Here is an 18,307-nt window from a genome sequence, read left to right on the forward strand (position 1 = left end):
AAGTACCCCTAATTTATTTAAAAAAATAAATTCATTAATTAAAATTTTAATTAATTAAAATTAAATTAATTAAAAATAGTAATTAAATATCTGTTTTATTTGAATTTATGTGTTCATGTAAACAAAAAATATGATTTATTTTTAAATTTGGTTCTCTAGAGATGTCAGACGACACACTCATCAATTTCATTTGATCCAGATGCAATATCAACGTTTTCTTGTTGCTTACAGCTACTTGTATTTGCTATATTGCTCTCTTTTGGGGGTTTAATAAATCCATTCTTTAACCAATGATCCATACGTAAGAATTTGAAAGCTAAAAAAAAATACTGTATTTACTCAAATATAACTCTAAACTTTTTTCCCAAAATTAAAGCTAAAAAATCGTGTTGCGAGATACGTGCAGGAATTTTCGGAAACTAAAGTTTTCAGAAAAAAACTGAAAATAGTGCGACTTACCAAGAAGTTCCTACTCACTATCACTACTTTTGGCATCAAGAACAGTTTCTTTGTGTGCATCGTCAAAGTCATCTACCCAAATAGCGTCATCTTCTTTCCCATTATTTCAAGCAAAAATTACCAGTAATTTACAAGACTTGAGATACATAGAGCAGCGAAGAACTGCATGTGATTGGTGCAGTATTAACAAAAGATCGCGTGAACCAAAGACAAATTACCATTTCAACAGTTGAGTTGAAATGCTAATTCCCTTCAACCGAATTCCATAATATCTGAAACACATTCACTATATGTTTCTTAGTTTTAACAAGTTAACGACAGGGGTGGTGTCAAGCAAAACCATATGTTCCACCGGCAACATATGGTTTTGCTTGGTTTATACAGCAGTTTTTGTGAGAGGATGTGATTCATTAGTTAGTGCCATTTTATCTTGGTTGTCTCTAATTGCACTGTTTGTCGAAAAATATAATGACTCCTTTAATTATGCATGGCTGAAAATTGCCACGTACCCCTTAACGACCTTTTGCATACCCCCGGGGATACGCGTACCACACTTTGAGAAACACTGGTATATGGCATAGACTCACCTACTTACAAACTAGCTTTATATTTAGCCAAAGTGCTTTCTTGTACTACTGGCAATATCTCATCAAATATCAAAAACTCAGCCCATTTTAAGTTGAGTGTACAAGAACTTACACTCCTCAACACTGACTTAATGGTCAGTTTTGATTTCTCCTCCTTATTCATAAATGTCCCACTTAAGGACACCTTGGCACTTATCCAAGCAGAATTTCCTCCCAATATCTCAGTCCTGTTTCTATTCACTATGAACTCAGGCTATTTTGTTTGGCAAGGAAAATTCTACAAACAAATCAAGGGTACAGCCATGGGCTCCCCTCTTTCTTTCCCCTTGGCTAGCTTTTTCATGGACACATTTGAAAAGAATGCCCTAAATTCCCCCCCCCCCCCTAAACCCACTATTTGGCCATACTATGTGCACAATGAGTTTGCAATTTGGCCACGTGGCTGGGACACCTTACACATTTTCATATCCCATTTGAACACCTAACAATCCAAGGATCCAGTTCACAAAAGAAATAGAAAGTAACAACAATCTACCCTTCCTAGACACCCTAGTTATAAGACAGCCAAATGGATCTCTGATCTTCACAGTCTACAGACCCCCCCCCCCATTGTCCCAACAATTTGGAACTATATAAAAACCTTAGTCCACTGGGTGAAATTAATTTGCTCAGATAACATTGCACTCAACACAGAACTCACCCACATAAAAACACCTGCTTGGCCTTCTGGAGATCTACTTAACAAAGTGGAGAAGGAAGAATTAGTCCACTTTTTAATATTATCTATCCAGGTGATTCTAGGTTGTTCTTGACTTCTGGTAAAAACCAGAAGTCAATCCCTCTACCATTAATTTAGGTAATCTATGTATGTGGCCCAGCCATTGGAGCCATTTCCAGCATATTTTAGTGATGATAATTTCTTGTGTTCTAGCAATGGAGCAGATTTTCCTTCTGACCTCATCATTTGTTATGTGTACTATATATGGTATCGTCAAAAGTTTTCTGTAGCACTTCATCTTGAAGGCCAACAATCTTTTCTAATCTTCCTTTAACTTTGTCCATATCCGTATAGTAAGACAGAGTTAGCAAGGGTATCAATGAGGTAGATTCTTGTAGCTAGTTGTACTTTATTGTCCTTCCAAACTGGCTGTAATCTCTGAAGGCAACAGTTGCTTTAGCAATGCATGCTTTAATGTCATGTTTAGACCAGCCATCTCTGTGTTGTATACTTCCCAAGTAAGTGAATCTTTCTAATTCTTCTAATTTTTTTATCATAACTGAAATTTTCATAGGGTTATTGCGTGAAGATATTGTTTTTGATTTGTGAATGCTGATCTTCAATCCAATGGCTTCAGTTAAGTGTCTTAATTCTTGTAAATGATGTTCATTCTCTATTAGGTCAATGTCATTGGCAAATCTGAGATATTGACTTTTTTTTGTTGCTAACTGTAATTTCAATACCACTGTTTTCCAAGGCTGAATTTATTGTGTGTCCTAAATAAAGGTTAAAAAGCATCAGCGAAAGTATGCAGCCTTGATGCATACCTCTTTCCATTTTGAAAGGTTTGCTGTAGTTAGCACCGATTTCTATTAACAGTAAAACGTTTTAATTAGGCATACTATTTTATTATCTATTTCATATTGGCTCAGTATTCTCCACAATGCCTCATGCCATATTGAATCAAAGTCCTTCTGTATATCTATTAAATTTTGTATATCTATTAAATATAGGTGACATAGTATTTTATTATATTCAATATATTTTTCTACAATGAGTTGTATTGTAAATAAATGATCTATTGTATTCCTGCTGGGCGCTCTGAAAGTATGTTGTTTTCCTCTCAATCCTAGAAGAGTAAGACTTTTAGGAAAATTCGGATGACTGATTGAAGTGATAGTTCTATAATTGCTACATTTTTTACTATTCCCTTTTTTAGGAATCGGAATCCGAACAGAGATGCACTAATTGATTCATTGTCCCACACATCTTGGCCAATTTTGAGCAGGGCGACTAGTACCCCCCCCCCCTGCGCTTTCAGTAGTTTCGAAGTTATTCCATTTATGCATGGTGATTTTCCCATCTCCAAGGAATTAATTGCTGCTTCTATTTCATCTCTTAAAATAGGAAAGTTTCCTTCAACTAGTGTCATTTGTTTTATGTCTTTAAAGCTTCTGAGAAAAGGTTAGCTTCAGTAATCATGCCAAGACTGCAAGATTTCATCCTTTTTCAGTCAAAAGCTTGCTGTTTTCATCCTCAATTGGCCAATTTGTGTTAGTGAGGGATTTGTTAATCTCCGTATCATTTGAAAAGCACTTCTAGGGTTGTTTTTTTTGTAGTTCCTCTTTCCATATTTATTCAGAATCCAGTTGGTTTTAGCTGTTTTAATTTTGTTTAATTCTTTATATTTAACCCTGCTATCATTATCCTTGTTTATAGTGGATTTTAAGGTTCTCCTTTGATCACCTAGCTTTAAAATGTCTTCTGCAATCCACGGTTTGATTATCCTCTGAGATTATCCTATTACAGTATCAGCTGATTCTAAAATAGTTTTGGAAAATATTTTGTATTTATTATTAATGCTTATGAATTCTTCTAGGAAAGTATTCAAGGAATTAGTAATTTGGAATTTATATTACTCACTGATGTCAGGTGATTCCAACTTCTCAACACTATACTTTTGAGGGTATAGTGCTGATAATGCACTGTTTATTAATGCTTAATAATGCATAATTCTCTTATTAATGCACTGCATTTCCATGGTTATGTACATTTTATTTGCTCATGTTTTTCTTAAAATACTTTTTTGTAGTAGAATTGTAAAAGTTAAAAAAGTGCATAATTTTGAAATAGATTCTAATTTTTCTCAATAATAATAATTTTTTTAATATTCTAGAATCAAGGAAAGAAACCAAAGAAGGTGAAATTAAGTGAATCCATGCCACAAGTCAATGCAGATCTTTGCCAATCAACAGCTGCTCCATTTGATTTCATGAAGAAATCTAATAAACTTTATTCTTCTTTTGCCAGAAAAGTTAAAGTAAGCCCATTGCATGTTAAGTATCATTTATAGGAGAGCAAACTTTTTACACTGTGTCCTGCTTTTTATCTCTATAACATTCCCTTTGCCTTGCTAATCCAGGGTGGCCTGGTTATGGAACATGTCATAGAAAGGGCCTGTCTCTGTGAAGCAACCATAAGTTTTTTAACATTACCAGATTTTTTTTTTTTTTATTAGTTATGAAAAAACATCACGTAAATGCCTTTCATGGCTTAACAAAGACAGGTCCCTTCTATGGAATGTTCTTTGACTTATGGGCCACCCTGCATGATCAAACTGATGGAAATTTTAGTTAGGCTCATGTTTTTTTGTGTATCTTGTCCATTTTAAATCTATAGCACATTAGCATTAGTTTGGCATTCTGAGTTAGATAAATTAGTATGTGCATGCTAATTGAAGGCAAGCAACTTTTACTGGTGTAACTGACATTTTAATGTGCCATCTTGATGCAGTTTTATCATAATTATCATCCATCGAAATCCAAATTTGTATATCTGTTAAATAATTTCAAATGTATACTGTCTATCTATATAACTTCTGCTTCTTCTTTTCACTATTAAGCACAAATGCTTGTAGTGCTTCTGTTTTCAGTGACCATCCTGCCATCTTTTCTTTGGTCTTCCTCTATTTCATTTTCCCTTTTGTATCCAGTTCTTTATTTTCTTTGCTCATCTGTTATCCTGCATTCTTTTTATGATTGTTTATTCTTTCCATTTTTGGATCCACTCATTTATTGGTGGTATTTTAAATTTTCTCTGATTTGTGAACTCTGGATTTTGTTTAATATTGTTACATTTTCAGTTTTTATTAATCTCACTAGTCTCATTGATTTATCTAATTTTTGTAGTTGCTACACATGTTTCTGCTGCATATGTCAGTATTGGTCTGATTATGCCTTTATAGATTCTTATTTTTGTTTCTTTGCTTATGTTCTTATTCTTCCAGATGAGGCCGTGTTGAGGTCTCTAGATATTTTACCAACTTTTATTACTTCATTTTGTGTGATGCCATAACTGTATATTTCTATTCCTAAATATTTAATTTTATACTCATTTCTTCAGTTATTCTTCCTTTAATTTCTAATTTGCATCTTATGGATACCTTGGCAACTGTCATTGTTTTAGTTTTTTCTGTTGATATCTTCATATTTTTATTTTCTGCTAGTAAGATTATATCAGCATCCAATTATTCTTAGTTTTTTATTTTTAATTTGTATTCCACATTTTTCATTTCGTTTACATCTTTATTTCATCCATTACTAAATTAAATAAGGTAGGACTTATGAATCACCTTGTCTAAATGTAAAGAGGTTTATTATATTCAGTTGATCTCTGTTATTTGCTTTACTATAAATATTGCATCCATTGTTGATCTGTTTTTTCTGAATTCTTGTTGTTCATCTGAGAATTTAGTTAAATTATTTATTATATTTTCAATTATTCATCATCATCATCATCATCATCAAATTCCTGCCATGTACCCTCAAGGGGTGTACAGGATATGACAGTACTACATGAAAAAATTACATCATTACTAACTTCCTATCTACAATTTTCCTCCAAATCAGTCTGTTACTTGTCAAGACTCCAACATTATCAGATCTTATATTTCTATTGTCTAAGGCACTTTGAACCGTATCAATCCACCTATATCTTGGTCTTCCTCTGGGTCGTTTTCCTGCCAACCTGGCAGAGAACACTTGTTTTGCTAATCTTTCCTCGCCCATTCTGTTTAAGTGACCATACCATCTGAGATTAGCTCTGCTAACGCATTCCTGGATGCTGACAATGTCAAGTTCTTTCCTAATATCCTCATTTTTAATATGATATTGCCATTGATGCCATCTGTTCACCCCTCTAATCTTTCTCAGGACTCTCATATCTGCGGTCTCTAGTCTTTGGTCAAGTGTTTTACCTCTGACCCAGCTCTCAGATCCATAAGTTAAAATTGGTTTGAACACAGTCTTGTATACAGCTAATTTAGTATTCCGACTAATTTCTTTCTTATTCCATATGAATTTATTCAATTGACTTCCCACGATACCAGCTTTGCTGATTCTGTTGTCAATTTCTATATTTAGTTTACCATCTTCAGTAAAAATTGTGCCTAAGTAGCTGAAATGTTTTACTTGTTCCACAGGTTCTCCATTCACAACACAGTTGACATTTTCAATGATTCTGCCTATTTTCATTGTCTTTGTCTTTTTATTGCTGACCTTCATACCATATCTATTACAACAGCTATTCAATTTAGTCAGAGAATCTTGCAGACTTGTAGCGGATTTATTTAGAAGTATAACATCATCCGCATAAAGCAAAGAGCTGACATTAACATCTCCAATTTTGATATCAGGTTTAATAGCACATTCCTTCATAATGTGATCCATATAGATAATGAATAACAGAGGGGATAATGTACATCCTTGTCTCACACCAGATTTAACATTAAACCATCTTCCTGTACTTCCTTCAATTCTAACTGCTGACTCACAACTCAAATAAAGACTAAGTATTGCTTGATATAATGCCCCATTGACACCATATAACTGCAGCGTATTGAATAGCTTCTCTCTTGGCACCTTGTCATATGCCTTTTCAAAATCGACAAAACTTAAATACAGATCTTTGTTATATTCCCATGCTTTCTCGACTATTTGTCGTAAAGTGAAGATCTGATCCTGACAGCCTCTATTTGGCCTGAATCCCGCTTGTTCTTCACCAAGCTTTTCTTCCACAATTCTTCTCAACCGTTTCTCAAGTATACTTGCATAGATCTTGCCAGGAACACTCAGTAGGGAAATACCTCTGTAATTCTCACATGCAGTTTTATTTCCCTTTTTATATATGGGTACTATGAGAGCTCTACTCCAATCATCGGGAATTCGTCCCTCTGTCCAGGCTTTCTGAACTATGCAGTGCAGCCACTGTAAGACTCTTATACCACCATACTTTAGCATTTCTGGTCGAATATCATCTACTCCTGCTGCCTTTCCACATTTCAAGCCTTTGATGGCTTTTTCTACTTCAAGTATGGATATGTATTCCTGACTGCATGCCTGGTCGGTGTTTTTTATCACTCTGCTGTCATCACTGCTTGTTTCATTTAGCAGTTTTTCAAAGTAATTACTCCATACTTCAAGGATATCTTTTTCTCCTGTTTTCATTTCACCTTTATCATCTCTAATTCCTTTTACAGCACTCTTTCCTCCATTCCTAAGCTTCTTCAACAACCTCCAGAATATTTTGCCACCTTCTTGATATTTATTTTCTATATTCTTGCCAAAGTCCTCCCATGACTTTTGTTTAGCTAGTTTTACACACTGTTTAGCTTTCTTACATTTGTCTCTGTATTCTGTAAGAGTAAAAGCTGACTTATTTGCCAGGAACTTTTGATATGCTTTCTTCTTTTCCTTCACTGCCTCTTTAACTTCCTGTGTCCACCAGGGAGTTCTGATTTTTTTATCTTTGCACACAACCCCACCACATGCCTCTCTGGCAGAATCAATCAATGTTTCCTTCAGAGTTTGCCACTGAATCTCCAAGGTTTGATTCCTGTTCTCAAACTCTTTCATTTTCTTTTCAATAATATTTCTGTATTTTAGTCTACAGTTCACATCTGAGAGCTGCTCAACTTTTATTCGCTTTAAAACTTTCTTGCATGTTATTCTTTTCAATATGAAATTCAATTTTATCCTGCTCAAGACTAAATAGTGATCACTTCCAATTTCAAATCCTCTGTACACTCTGGTGTCCTGCACCAGGGAGAAAACATCACTATCAACAATAACATAGTCAATGAGACTTTTCTTATTCCTAGCCTCTTCTCTCCATGTGAATTTGTGCACATTTTTATGTTGGAACATGGTGTTAGTAATAACCAGTCCATGTCCTGAGCAGAAATCCAACAGATATTTGCCATTATTATTAGCTTTGCTCTTTTCTCCAAATTTTCCCAAAATATTTTTGTATGTCTGAATCATTTCATACTCTACTATTTAGATCCCCAACAAGGACCAACTTTTCCTTTTTCATTGTGTCAGTTGCTTTTTCTAAAGCCTCAAAAAATTCCTCCACTTCTACCTTAGTAGAACCTTCTGTGGGACCATAGACACAAATAAGTCTCATTGTCCAGTTCCCCATTCTCATATTTGCCCACATCACTCTACTTGAGACTGACTGCCATTCAAGAAGATTAGCCTCGTATTTTGTGTTGAATACTATGGCTACTCCTTCTTTTCCTTGATTGTTATTGCCTGAATATAACATTTTGTATTTATTGCTCAGAAAGATCTCACCAGTTTTGGTCTTTTTTGTTTCAGTCACCCCTATTATGTCGAATTTCAATTATTTTTATGCATAATTTTAATGTAGTGCAGAGTCTATTCCTTTGTAGTTCTCTGGATTTGTCCTGTTTCCTTTCTTAAAGATTGATATTGTTAAGCTTTTTTCGTTGGTCCTTTAAATATTATATAGAATATGACATAGTTCTTTTGATAATTATTTCTCCTCCATATTTTAATGCTTATTCTGTATTTTATCCATTCCAGCTGATTTTCTGTTTTTAAGTTCTTTGAGAGTGTGTTCAATATCTTTTTCTGTTACTTCAAAAAGTACCATTATTATGTAAACATCATTATTGTTAATTTATATTATGTTAGGATCAGCCAAATTGGCTGAGTAGTTAGCATATCTGCTCTCCAGCCGTGGATCCCCCCCCCCCCCCCCAGGGGCATGGATGTTTGTGACCATCCTGGTAATTCTTTGCAAAAACGACATCTGCGACCCTACCACTTCTTCTAGCAGAAGGCTTCGCTTCCAAAACCCAACAAGGTATGAAAGTGATCATATGTCATAAAAATGACATCACATATGAATAATTAATTAACCACGCTACAAGCCAAGACGTCTATAGACGTCAAGGTTATCATGGATGTGAAGTGCATATTAAAATTGTAATGCCATTGATATTACATTGAAATATATGATGGATACGAAGTGTATGAGGATGCGTATTTTATCCATAATGGCCGGTTAGGTGGTTAACTAATATTATCATTGTTCTTTTCTGTATATAGATTTTGAAAATCATTTTTCTATTTATCCAATCTAGTATTTGTTAGCTTATACTTTCATTTAGTTCATTCTTCTAAGTTTGTATTATTCTCCAGATTTTTCTTTGAGTGCCAAAAAAAAAGCGTTCTATTTCTTTGGAGTAGTTATTTCAGTATTCTCATTTGATTTTCCTTATTTTACCTATCATCATCATGATCATCAAATTCCTCTCATGCACCCTCAAGGGGTGTACAGGTATAGTACTACATCAAATATTTACATCATTACTAACTTCCTATCTACAATTTTTCTCCAAATCAGTCTTTTACTTGTCAAGACTCCAACATTATCACATCTTATATTTCTATCGTCTAAGGCACTTTGTACCGTATCAATCCACATATATCTTGGTCTTCCTCTGGGTCATTTTCCTGCCAACCCTGCAGAGAATACTTGTTTTGCTAATTTTTCCTGGCCCATTCTGTTTAAGTGACCATACCACCTGAGATTAGCTCTGCTAATGCATTCCAGAATGCCGACAATGTCAAGTTCTTTCCTAATATCCTCGTTTTTAATATGATATTGCCATTGATGCCATCTGTTCACACCTCTAATCTTTCTCAGGACTCTCATATCTGCGATCTCTAGTCTTTGGTCAAGTGTTTTACTTCTGACCCAGCTCGCAGATCCATAAGTTAAAACTGGTTTGAACACTGTCTTGTGTGCAGCTAATTTAGTGTTCCGACTAATTTCTCTCTTATTCCATATGAATTTATTCAATTGACTTCCTACCATACCAGCTTTATTGATTCTGTTGTCTATTTCCATATTTAATTTACCATCTTCACTGAAAATCGTGCCTAAGTAGCTGAAATGTTTTACTTGTTCCACAGGTTCTACGTTCACGATGCAGTTGACATTTTCAACGATTCTACCTATTTTCATTATCTTTGTCTTGTTATTGCTGACCTTCATACCATATCTATTACAACAGTTATTCAATTTAGTCAGGGAATCTTGCAGACTTGTAGCAGATTTATTTAGAAGTATAACATCATCTGCATAAAGCAAAGAGCTGACATTAACATCTCCAATTCTGATATCATATTTAATACCACTTTCCTTCGTAATGTGATCCATATAGATAATGAATAACAGAGCAAGGGGGGGGGTAATGTACATCCTTGTTTCACACCAGATTTAACATTATACCATCTTCTTGTACTTCCTTCAATTCTAGCTGCTGACTTACAACTCAAATAAAGACTAAGTATTGTTTGATATAATGCCCCATTGACACCATATAACTGTAGCGTATTGAATAGCTTCTCTCTTGGCACCTTCTCATATGCCTTTTCCAGATCGACAAAACTTAAATACAGATCTTTGTTATATTCCCATGCTTTCTCAACTATTTGTCGTAAAGTAAAGATCTGATCCTGACAGCCTCTATTTGGTCTGAATCCTGTTTGTTCTTCACCAAGCTTCTATTCCACAATCCTTCTCAACCATTTCCTGGCAAAATATATACTCACATATATTTTGCCAGGAACACCCAGTTGGGAAATACCTCTGTAATTCTCACATTCAGCTTTATTTTCCTTTTTATATATGGATACTATGAGAGCTCTTCTCCAATCATCGGGAATTCGTCCCTCTGTCCAGGCTTTCTGAACTATGCAGTGCAGCCACTTTAAGACTTTTATACCACCATACTTGAGCATTTCTGGTCGAATATCATCTACTCCTGCTGCCTTTCCACATTTTGAGCCTTTGATGGCTTTTTCTACTTCAAGTATAGATATGTATTCCTGACTGTATGCCTGTTGAGTGTTTTTTTACCACTGTGCTTATTCACTGCTTGTTTCATTTAGAAATTTTCGAAGTAATTACTCCATACTTCAAGGATATCTTTTTCTCCCATTTTCATGTCGCCTTTATCATCTCTAACTCTTTCCTCCATTTCTAAGATTTTTCAACAACCTCCAGAATATCTTACCACCTTCTTGATATTTATTTTCTATGTTCTTGCCAAAGTCCTCTCATGACTTTTGTTTAGCTAGTTTTACACAGTGTTTTGCTTTCTTACATTTGTCTCTGTATTCTCTAAGAGCACAAGCTGACTTATTTACCATGAACCTTTGATATGCTTTCTTCTTTTCCTTCACTGCCTCTTATCTTACTATTTACTTTATTTTGTTTAGTTTTATATTCTTCATAAATCAGTATTTGATTTGTTTTGTAGATACATGTGAAATGTGATTTTTTTTTCTTTCACTCAACTTTTTATCTTTTATTTAAACTGTTGTCCATCTTTGATTAGTTTTTGTACCAATTGTTCTTTCTTCTAATGTTTCTTTTGCTGCTTCATGTACAAACGTCTTTAAATGCTGCCCATTTTTCTTCTACTGTTTGTTTGTTTTCGTTTCCAGTTTATCTAACAATCTTTTCTGGTATTAAGTATAATGCTTTCATCCGAAAGTAATTCTGTAATGTATTTTGTTCTTTTCTGTTATGTTTCATTTTGTTTTATTCTTTGTTGTCTTTGATAGTTTCATTTTTTCCAAGAACTAACTTATGGTTGCTTCCTATATCTGCTGATGTTAGAACTCGTACAGCAATAATCTTTTTCTGGCATGATTTCTCTATTAGTTGTAATGTAATCTATTACAGATTTTTGCCCTCTTGTGTTCTCCCATGTTATTTTATGTTGTATTTTATGATCAAAAAATGTATTATTTATTTACAATTCATTATTCATACAAAACCAAAGTAGATCCTTTCCATTTGCATTAATGATCTCTTCATTGAATTTTTGGTCTAGAATGGCTTAAAATTTGGAATAGTCACATTGCCAGTTCTTGCATTTAAATCCTCTATTATTGTCACATATTTCATTTTATTTATTTTGTCTATTGTATTTTGAAGATCATCATAAAATTCTTCTATTTCTAGTTTCCCTTCTTGGGATTATAGAAACTAATAACATTTAAGAATTTCCCCCCTTTCTTTACTTTATATGTAGTATTCTGCTTGATATATCCTTGTATTTGTTAAGTAAGGAATTAAGTTTGCTAATTTGGCTGTTAGTAAGGTTCTGGGAAATCTCCTGGTAAGTGGACTAATCTTAAGAAAATTTTTTTTGTTGTACTCATTGGTGTCCACGATAACTACAGCTTTTATTGAATCTTATGTGTTTTTTGTATTTTTTTTTCCATACTAGTATTGTCCATTGTATTTTTCTTATGTAAAGCAAGTCAGGTATCCCAGATTGGTACACTCTTGATTGGGCTGGGAAAAAGGAAATCCTTAGAGGAGATGAGTAATCCCTTTCATATTAATCAGAAGGATCTTGCCTATATTTATCGAAGCTAATATGTTTCTTGTGTTCTTATTTTTGTACTAGTATTGTGTTTTGCCAATTTCACCTATGTAAGATGGCAAGGTCTGGTAGCCCAGATATGGCACACTTGCTTTTTGTTGTTTCTTTGATGTGGAATGATTATGGCATTATTGTTAACTTTTATTTTGAAGTGTGTTATTGTTTTTTTTGCGGTCATTGCTTGTAAAGGTTTTGTTGATAATTTATAATTCATTCTTCATATGCATTATTCAAAATGGAATCCAGACTTTAATGACTGAAAGAATAGTAAAGATCAAGCAGACTTCAGACCTAGGTCTACTATAGACCATATTTTTACAGTTAATAGCCTGACTGAAAAGTACTGGACATACAACTTACCTACATATTGCAGTTTTATTGACTTCAAACAAGCATTTGATTTCATTAACAAGAACAAAATGATGAACATCTTAACTGTGATGTTAGATTCAGCATTATAAACCTTTATTACAGATTATTATAAAGATACCAAAGCAATTATGGTAAGGTTGCAGAAGCCCTTTCCACATATTGGTAGGAATCAAATGAACAAATTTATATGGAATAAGAAAAAGTTAGTCAAAATGCTATGTGGAGGTCTTCTCTCAGTTATACAGCTTTGACCCTAAAACTGTAAGACCTCCCTGATCCATCAGTTCGATTAGTGAAGTAGTGTTTGGGGGGAGAAGCATTACCTTGATCTTGGGGTGAATATCATCAATGTAAGACAGATGACCTGGAGCATTATCTAGAATTAATAAAATTTTAAGTTCTACATTTTCTTTCACACAATAGCTTTCCATTTCACTCACATAGCAGTTGATTAAGGCATCCTCAAACAATTTTTGAGTCATCCATGACTCTTTATTGCTCTGATAATGAACTGGAAGAGTATTCTTCGTAATGTTTTTGAAGGCTCATGGATTCTTACTGTGCCATATCAAATGGTTTCAGTTTATATCCTCTATATTACCCTCTAACAGAATCGTAATATGGTCTTTAAGAGCTTTGAAACCAAGCATAGATTTTAGTTTTTTGTGAATGAATGTCTGTTCAGGCATTTTTTTTCCAAAACAAGAAGTCTCATCCATATTAAATATTTGCTGTATGCAAATAATTTTCCTCTGTAATAATTTTATCCAATTTCTCCACAAACTCCTTGGCAGCCTTCTCATTGGCACTTGCAGACTCACCATGCATTTCACATTATGCAGTACAAAATGCTGCTTGAAATTCATGAACCAACCGGAAGAAGTATTGAATTCATAGTTGTAATCAGGTCCTGCTTTCTCCTTCAACATGCTGAAGAGACTTGGTGCATTAGCAGTTATGGTCTTAGTGCTAAGGGGGCATGTGCTTTGGATCAGGTCCTCTATCAATGATGCAAGTAGCTTTTCCATATCACCAATAGGATCTTGTCATTGCTTCATCACTATTGTGGATTTAATGGAAGCAGATCCTTTCACAGCCTCTACTATTTTATCCTCATTTTTCAAAATGGTCGTCACTGTAGAATAAGATCATTCAAAGTCATGTGTGATCACATTGATGGGCTTACCAGCTTCATGTTGCTTTATAACTCGCAACTTCATTTCAAGATGAATTGTTCACCTCTTTTTCTGTGATTCTTCACTAGGTTTTTTGATTGGAAATGTAGGGACCATGTTACACAAAATATCACAAAATATTTAACGATAATACAAAATAACCTATTTTTCAAACACAAAATCAACAGAAGAACTGTTAAAGACAGGTGCCGATTGCTGACTGCCGCTGCATGCCATGTTGCCATTGCGCATGATGCATTGTTGCTAAATAGAAACCTTTTTACTTTATGCTTGCTTGTGTCTTATTCAAAAGTAGAGTCAAAAATCTTATTTCCCTTATGGGATTACAGATGTACCTTCGAATGGACGTAACTTGAGCAGATTTAAGTCGAGGATGACTATATGGGGGCATAGAGCTAACCACCTTATCCTCGATACAGTAGCAGTTAAATGAATAGAAAATCCTCAACACAACAAGGTAAAAGAGGAGGAAAGGAATAATAATAAGATATATATCAGTGGTGTTATGTGCCCATTTCGGTTGGGTGTGTTGTCATGTGGCTTATGCAACCTGCACTAAAAAATTCATGTCAATATGACTGTATGATTGCATTTTTATCGATGTATGAAAGTTTTAAGAATGAATACTGTATCAGCGCTCATCTTAATTGGTTCAGTGGAATTAATTGCAGAATAACTCTGAATACTTTAATTTATGAATTAATTGTAACCAATGCGTACAGGGCTGTTGCCAGATTAGATCGCGCTCTGGGGTAAACAATTAAATATCGTCCCAGATGGATTATAAGACAAAAATATAAGAAAATCTCGAATTGCTATTTTGTTTTTATTACAAGAGAAACATTAATGCAAAACGATTACTTAATATTAATTAAATGTTTGCTCTATGGGGATATCACACAATAAAACTTTAATATCGCACAATAAAACTGTTTATAAGCTCTTCTAAATTTAAATTACAAACCATGTCCTCCTCTTACAATTCCTGTTAACGTAGCACTTGCTACACTAACAGGAATTGTTAGCGTAGTGACAGCGCCTATTGCAATATGGCTGAACAAGTGCCTTATTAAATTGTGCCGTGAGGCAGGCTGCCTCTGTGCTACATCCTGTCGATGGTACTGACTGCTTAAGTGGGAGCACAATGTGTTTGTTTTAAGATATATTAGAAAGCAATAATGAAGGAGAATGCTATATTTGGGTGGTATATTTCAATTGCTCAAAGGTGTTAATATGTGAACCATCATTAATAAGTCATGTGAGAATGGGAAATGTAAAGGAAAGAATAAGTGTAAGTAAATATACTTTCATTAATGGCACATTTCAGGCATAATTTAAAAAAAAAAAAAATGAGGAGTGGGAAAGAGATTTGTTTGAAAAGTATAAATAACTAACAATAATAAACATCCACTATATACATTTAGTAGTTCAGTTAAAAACTATAGGAAGAGGCTAATCCAATAAACTAATAATGTTGATCAGTTCATTTAGGTGTGCCAGTTCCAACACCCACTTGATTCACTTCTGTTGCTAATCATATAATTTTGTACTGTGGAAGAAGTTCCTTTAAATGACTGTCTAAAAGAGGATCGTATTCATGGAGCATATTTAAAAATTTTATATAATTTCCTCAATTAGTTGAATCTTCAGACTCGTCATAATGATCTCTCAAAGAAAGATCTTGCTTAGCCAAATAGCATACAGCATCAATTAATCTTTTTAAAATGTCTCTATTTTTCTTTACCTCTTCACTATGATGGGTATCTTAAATTTTTTTTTTTTTTTTGTTTTTCAGTGAGAATGTCAATTCTTTGTTTTCCAAACATCTTAAGATTTAATAATGACTGAACATGTTATTGGAAGTGCTCATATTTTTGCACTGCTACTGTTAAATGATTAAGGTCAGAATATCCACGCTTATTCCAACACCTTTTTCTCTGCAGAATAATAAACAAGGCCAACAAAAAAGTCCTGACCACACTTCACATCCAGTTAACCATTCTACTATATTGTATTGTGAAATAGAGAAGTGTCTAATGTACTTAATGTTTGCATCTTTATGCTTGCTCAGTAAATGGAAGAGAAGGATGAGGCTTACCTCCTTCAACTATAGTCATACAATCTGCAAAAGTTCTGGCAGAAAACAGGATATTCATTAGATCATCAACATTGTTTCCCATTGTAAATATGGACAAAAAAAGTTATAAATTTATGGAATATTATATATTGAAAACTTGCCTATCGCGTCAGTTTACACTTTTTGCGCTCAAGACAAATGAATTTCAGAAAACAAAAACAGCAACACATGACAAATGACAACATTCATTTTGATTGGTTGATACAATAACCAATCACAGCCACTGATTTCTAGATGCTATTGTCTCAGCTCACCTTCTGGGTGGTTTAAAAGCACTGGAATGCTAAGAATTTGACCTGCTGCACCATCTGCATATCTGTTCAAAGGGCTTAAAGGTGTATGTATTTATGACTGCACATCCAGGCTATTAAAACAAATGTGATGAAATGTTTAATTATTATTATTAAGAGAACCTTCAGGGACTCATCTAGGGAGGCCACATACTACACGCACCAGCTATCATACTTATTCCTGAATTCATTCACACTGCTTGCACTCACAACATCCAATGGCAATCCATTCCAATCACGTACCATCTTATGAGAGAAAAATCTAGCTGTCACCCTCTTCTTAGCAGCAGTCATTCTCAGATTCCAAGGATGCCCTCTTGTCCTTTCCCCACCCTCCATAAATTGAAAAATTCCATCAATTGAAATCCTGTATGAATCTTTCAGAAGTTTGTAAGTCTCATTCATATCATTCCTCTTTCTCCTGTTTGCTAGTATCTGCAGTCTACATTTCAATCTGTCTTCATAATCAATATTCCACAATCCTGATATCATTTTTAACACTCATTTGCACTCTCTCTCTCTCTCTCTCTCCAATGTATCAGAATCATAACTGAAACTAGGAGACCAGACCTGCGCACAATAGTCCAAGTGAGATCTTATCACGGCCTTGTAAGAGGCAAAATGACATCCTTATCTTTACATGTGAATGTTTGTTTCAGCATTGCAATTATCTTTTGAGTAGTATTTGTGATCTTTCCTACATCCCTGAATTTCAACTTCTTATCTACTAACACTCCAAGATCCCTGGCCTCATCAGTTTCTTCAAGCATAATCCCACCAATATAATACGACATTGGATATCTAGTCATGCCGAAGTGAATTTCTTTACATTTACTGACATCCATTTTCCCATGCCCACAATTCCAGCCTATTCAAATCATTATGCAAAGACTGCATATCAGCAGCATTTCTGATTATCCTACCTATCTTTGCATCATCAGCAAATAGCTGTATGTCACTTGTCAAATCCTTCCCAATATCATTAATGTATAGATTGAATAACAGTGGACCAAACAGTGATCGTTGTCGTACAGCACTGGTTACCTTAAATCTTGCAGACTTACATCCCTCATATACCACTTTTTGATATCTGTCAGTCAGCCATCCTCTTATCCATGTTAATATTCTATAATCCAAACCATTATTCTCCAATTTATGCAACAGTCTGTCATGCTGTATTCTTTCAAAAGCCAAAAGTATCATGGTGTATCCATTTCTCTTGTCTTGTTCAATGGTAATGTTGTTATAGAATATGAGCAAGTTGCTAAAACATGAACTTCCCTTAACCCATTTTGCTCATTGCAACGTAGAGACTCAGTGTCAACCCATTTCTGAATGCGAGCCCTAACCAATTTTTCCAAAATCTTCATCACCACTTCTGAGATACATCATCATCAAATTCCTGCCATGTAACCTCAAGGGGTGTACAGGATATGAGAGTACTACATGAAAAAATTACATCATTACTAACTTCCTATCTACAATTTTCCTCCAAATCAGTCTGTTACTTGTCAAGACTCCAACATTATCAGATCTTATATTTCTATCGTCTAAGGCACTTTGTACCGTATCAATCCACCTATATCTTGGTCTTCCTCTGGGTCGTTTTCCTGCCATCCTGGCAGAGAACACTTGTTTTGCTAATCTTTCCTCGCCCATTCTGTTTAAGTGATCATAACATCTGTAATTAGCTCTGCTAATGCATTCCTGGATGCTGAAAATGTCAAGTTCTTTCCTAATATCCTCATTTTTAATATGATATTGCCATTGATGC

The 18,307-nt window shown here is 34.4% G+C and overlaps 1 protein-coding gene across 3 annotated transcripts in view; it reads left to right on the plus strand.

Annotated features, from left to right (window-relative positions):
• LOC150092337 (TATA box-binding protein-associated factor RNA polymerase I subunit B-like) overlaps positions 1-18,307 on the plus strand; it is a 161,448-nt gene that overhangs the window by 34,091 nt on the left and 109,050 nt on the right. For all 3 annotated transcript variants that reach the window (XM_090414965.1, XM_090414967.1, XM_090414966.1), the window contains exon 6: positions 3,941-4,084. In XM_090414965.1, coding sequence (XP_090271091.1) covers positions 3,941-4,084 — 144 coding nt within the window. The remainder of the gene's footprint in view (positions 1-3,940; positions 4,085-18,307) is intronic.

This window comes from Typopeltis vanoorti, chromosome 26, assembly GCF_054136105.1.
Source record: "Typopeltis vanoorti isolate ZY-2024b chromosome 26, IOZ_Tvanoo_1.0, whole genome shotgun sequence".
Taxonomy (NCBI): Eukaryota; Metazoa; Arthropoda; class Arachnida; order Uropygi; family Thelyphonidae; genus Typopeltis; species Typopeltis vanoorti.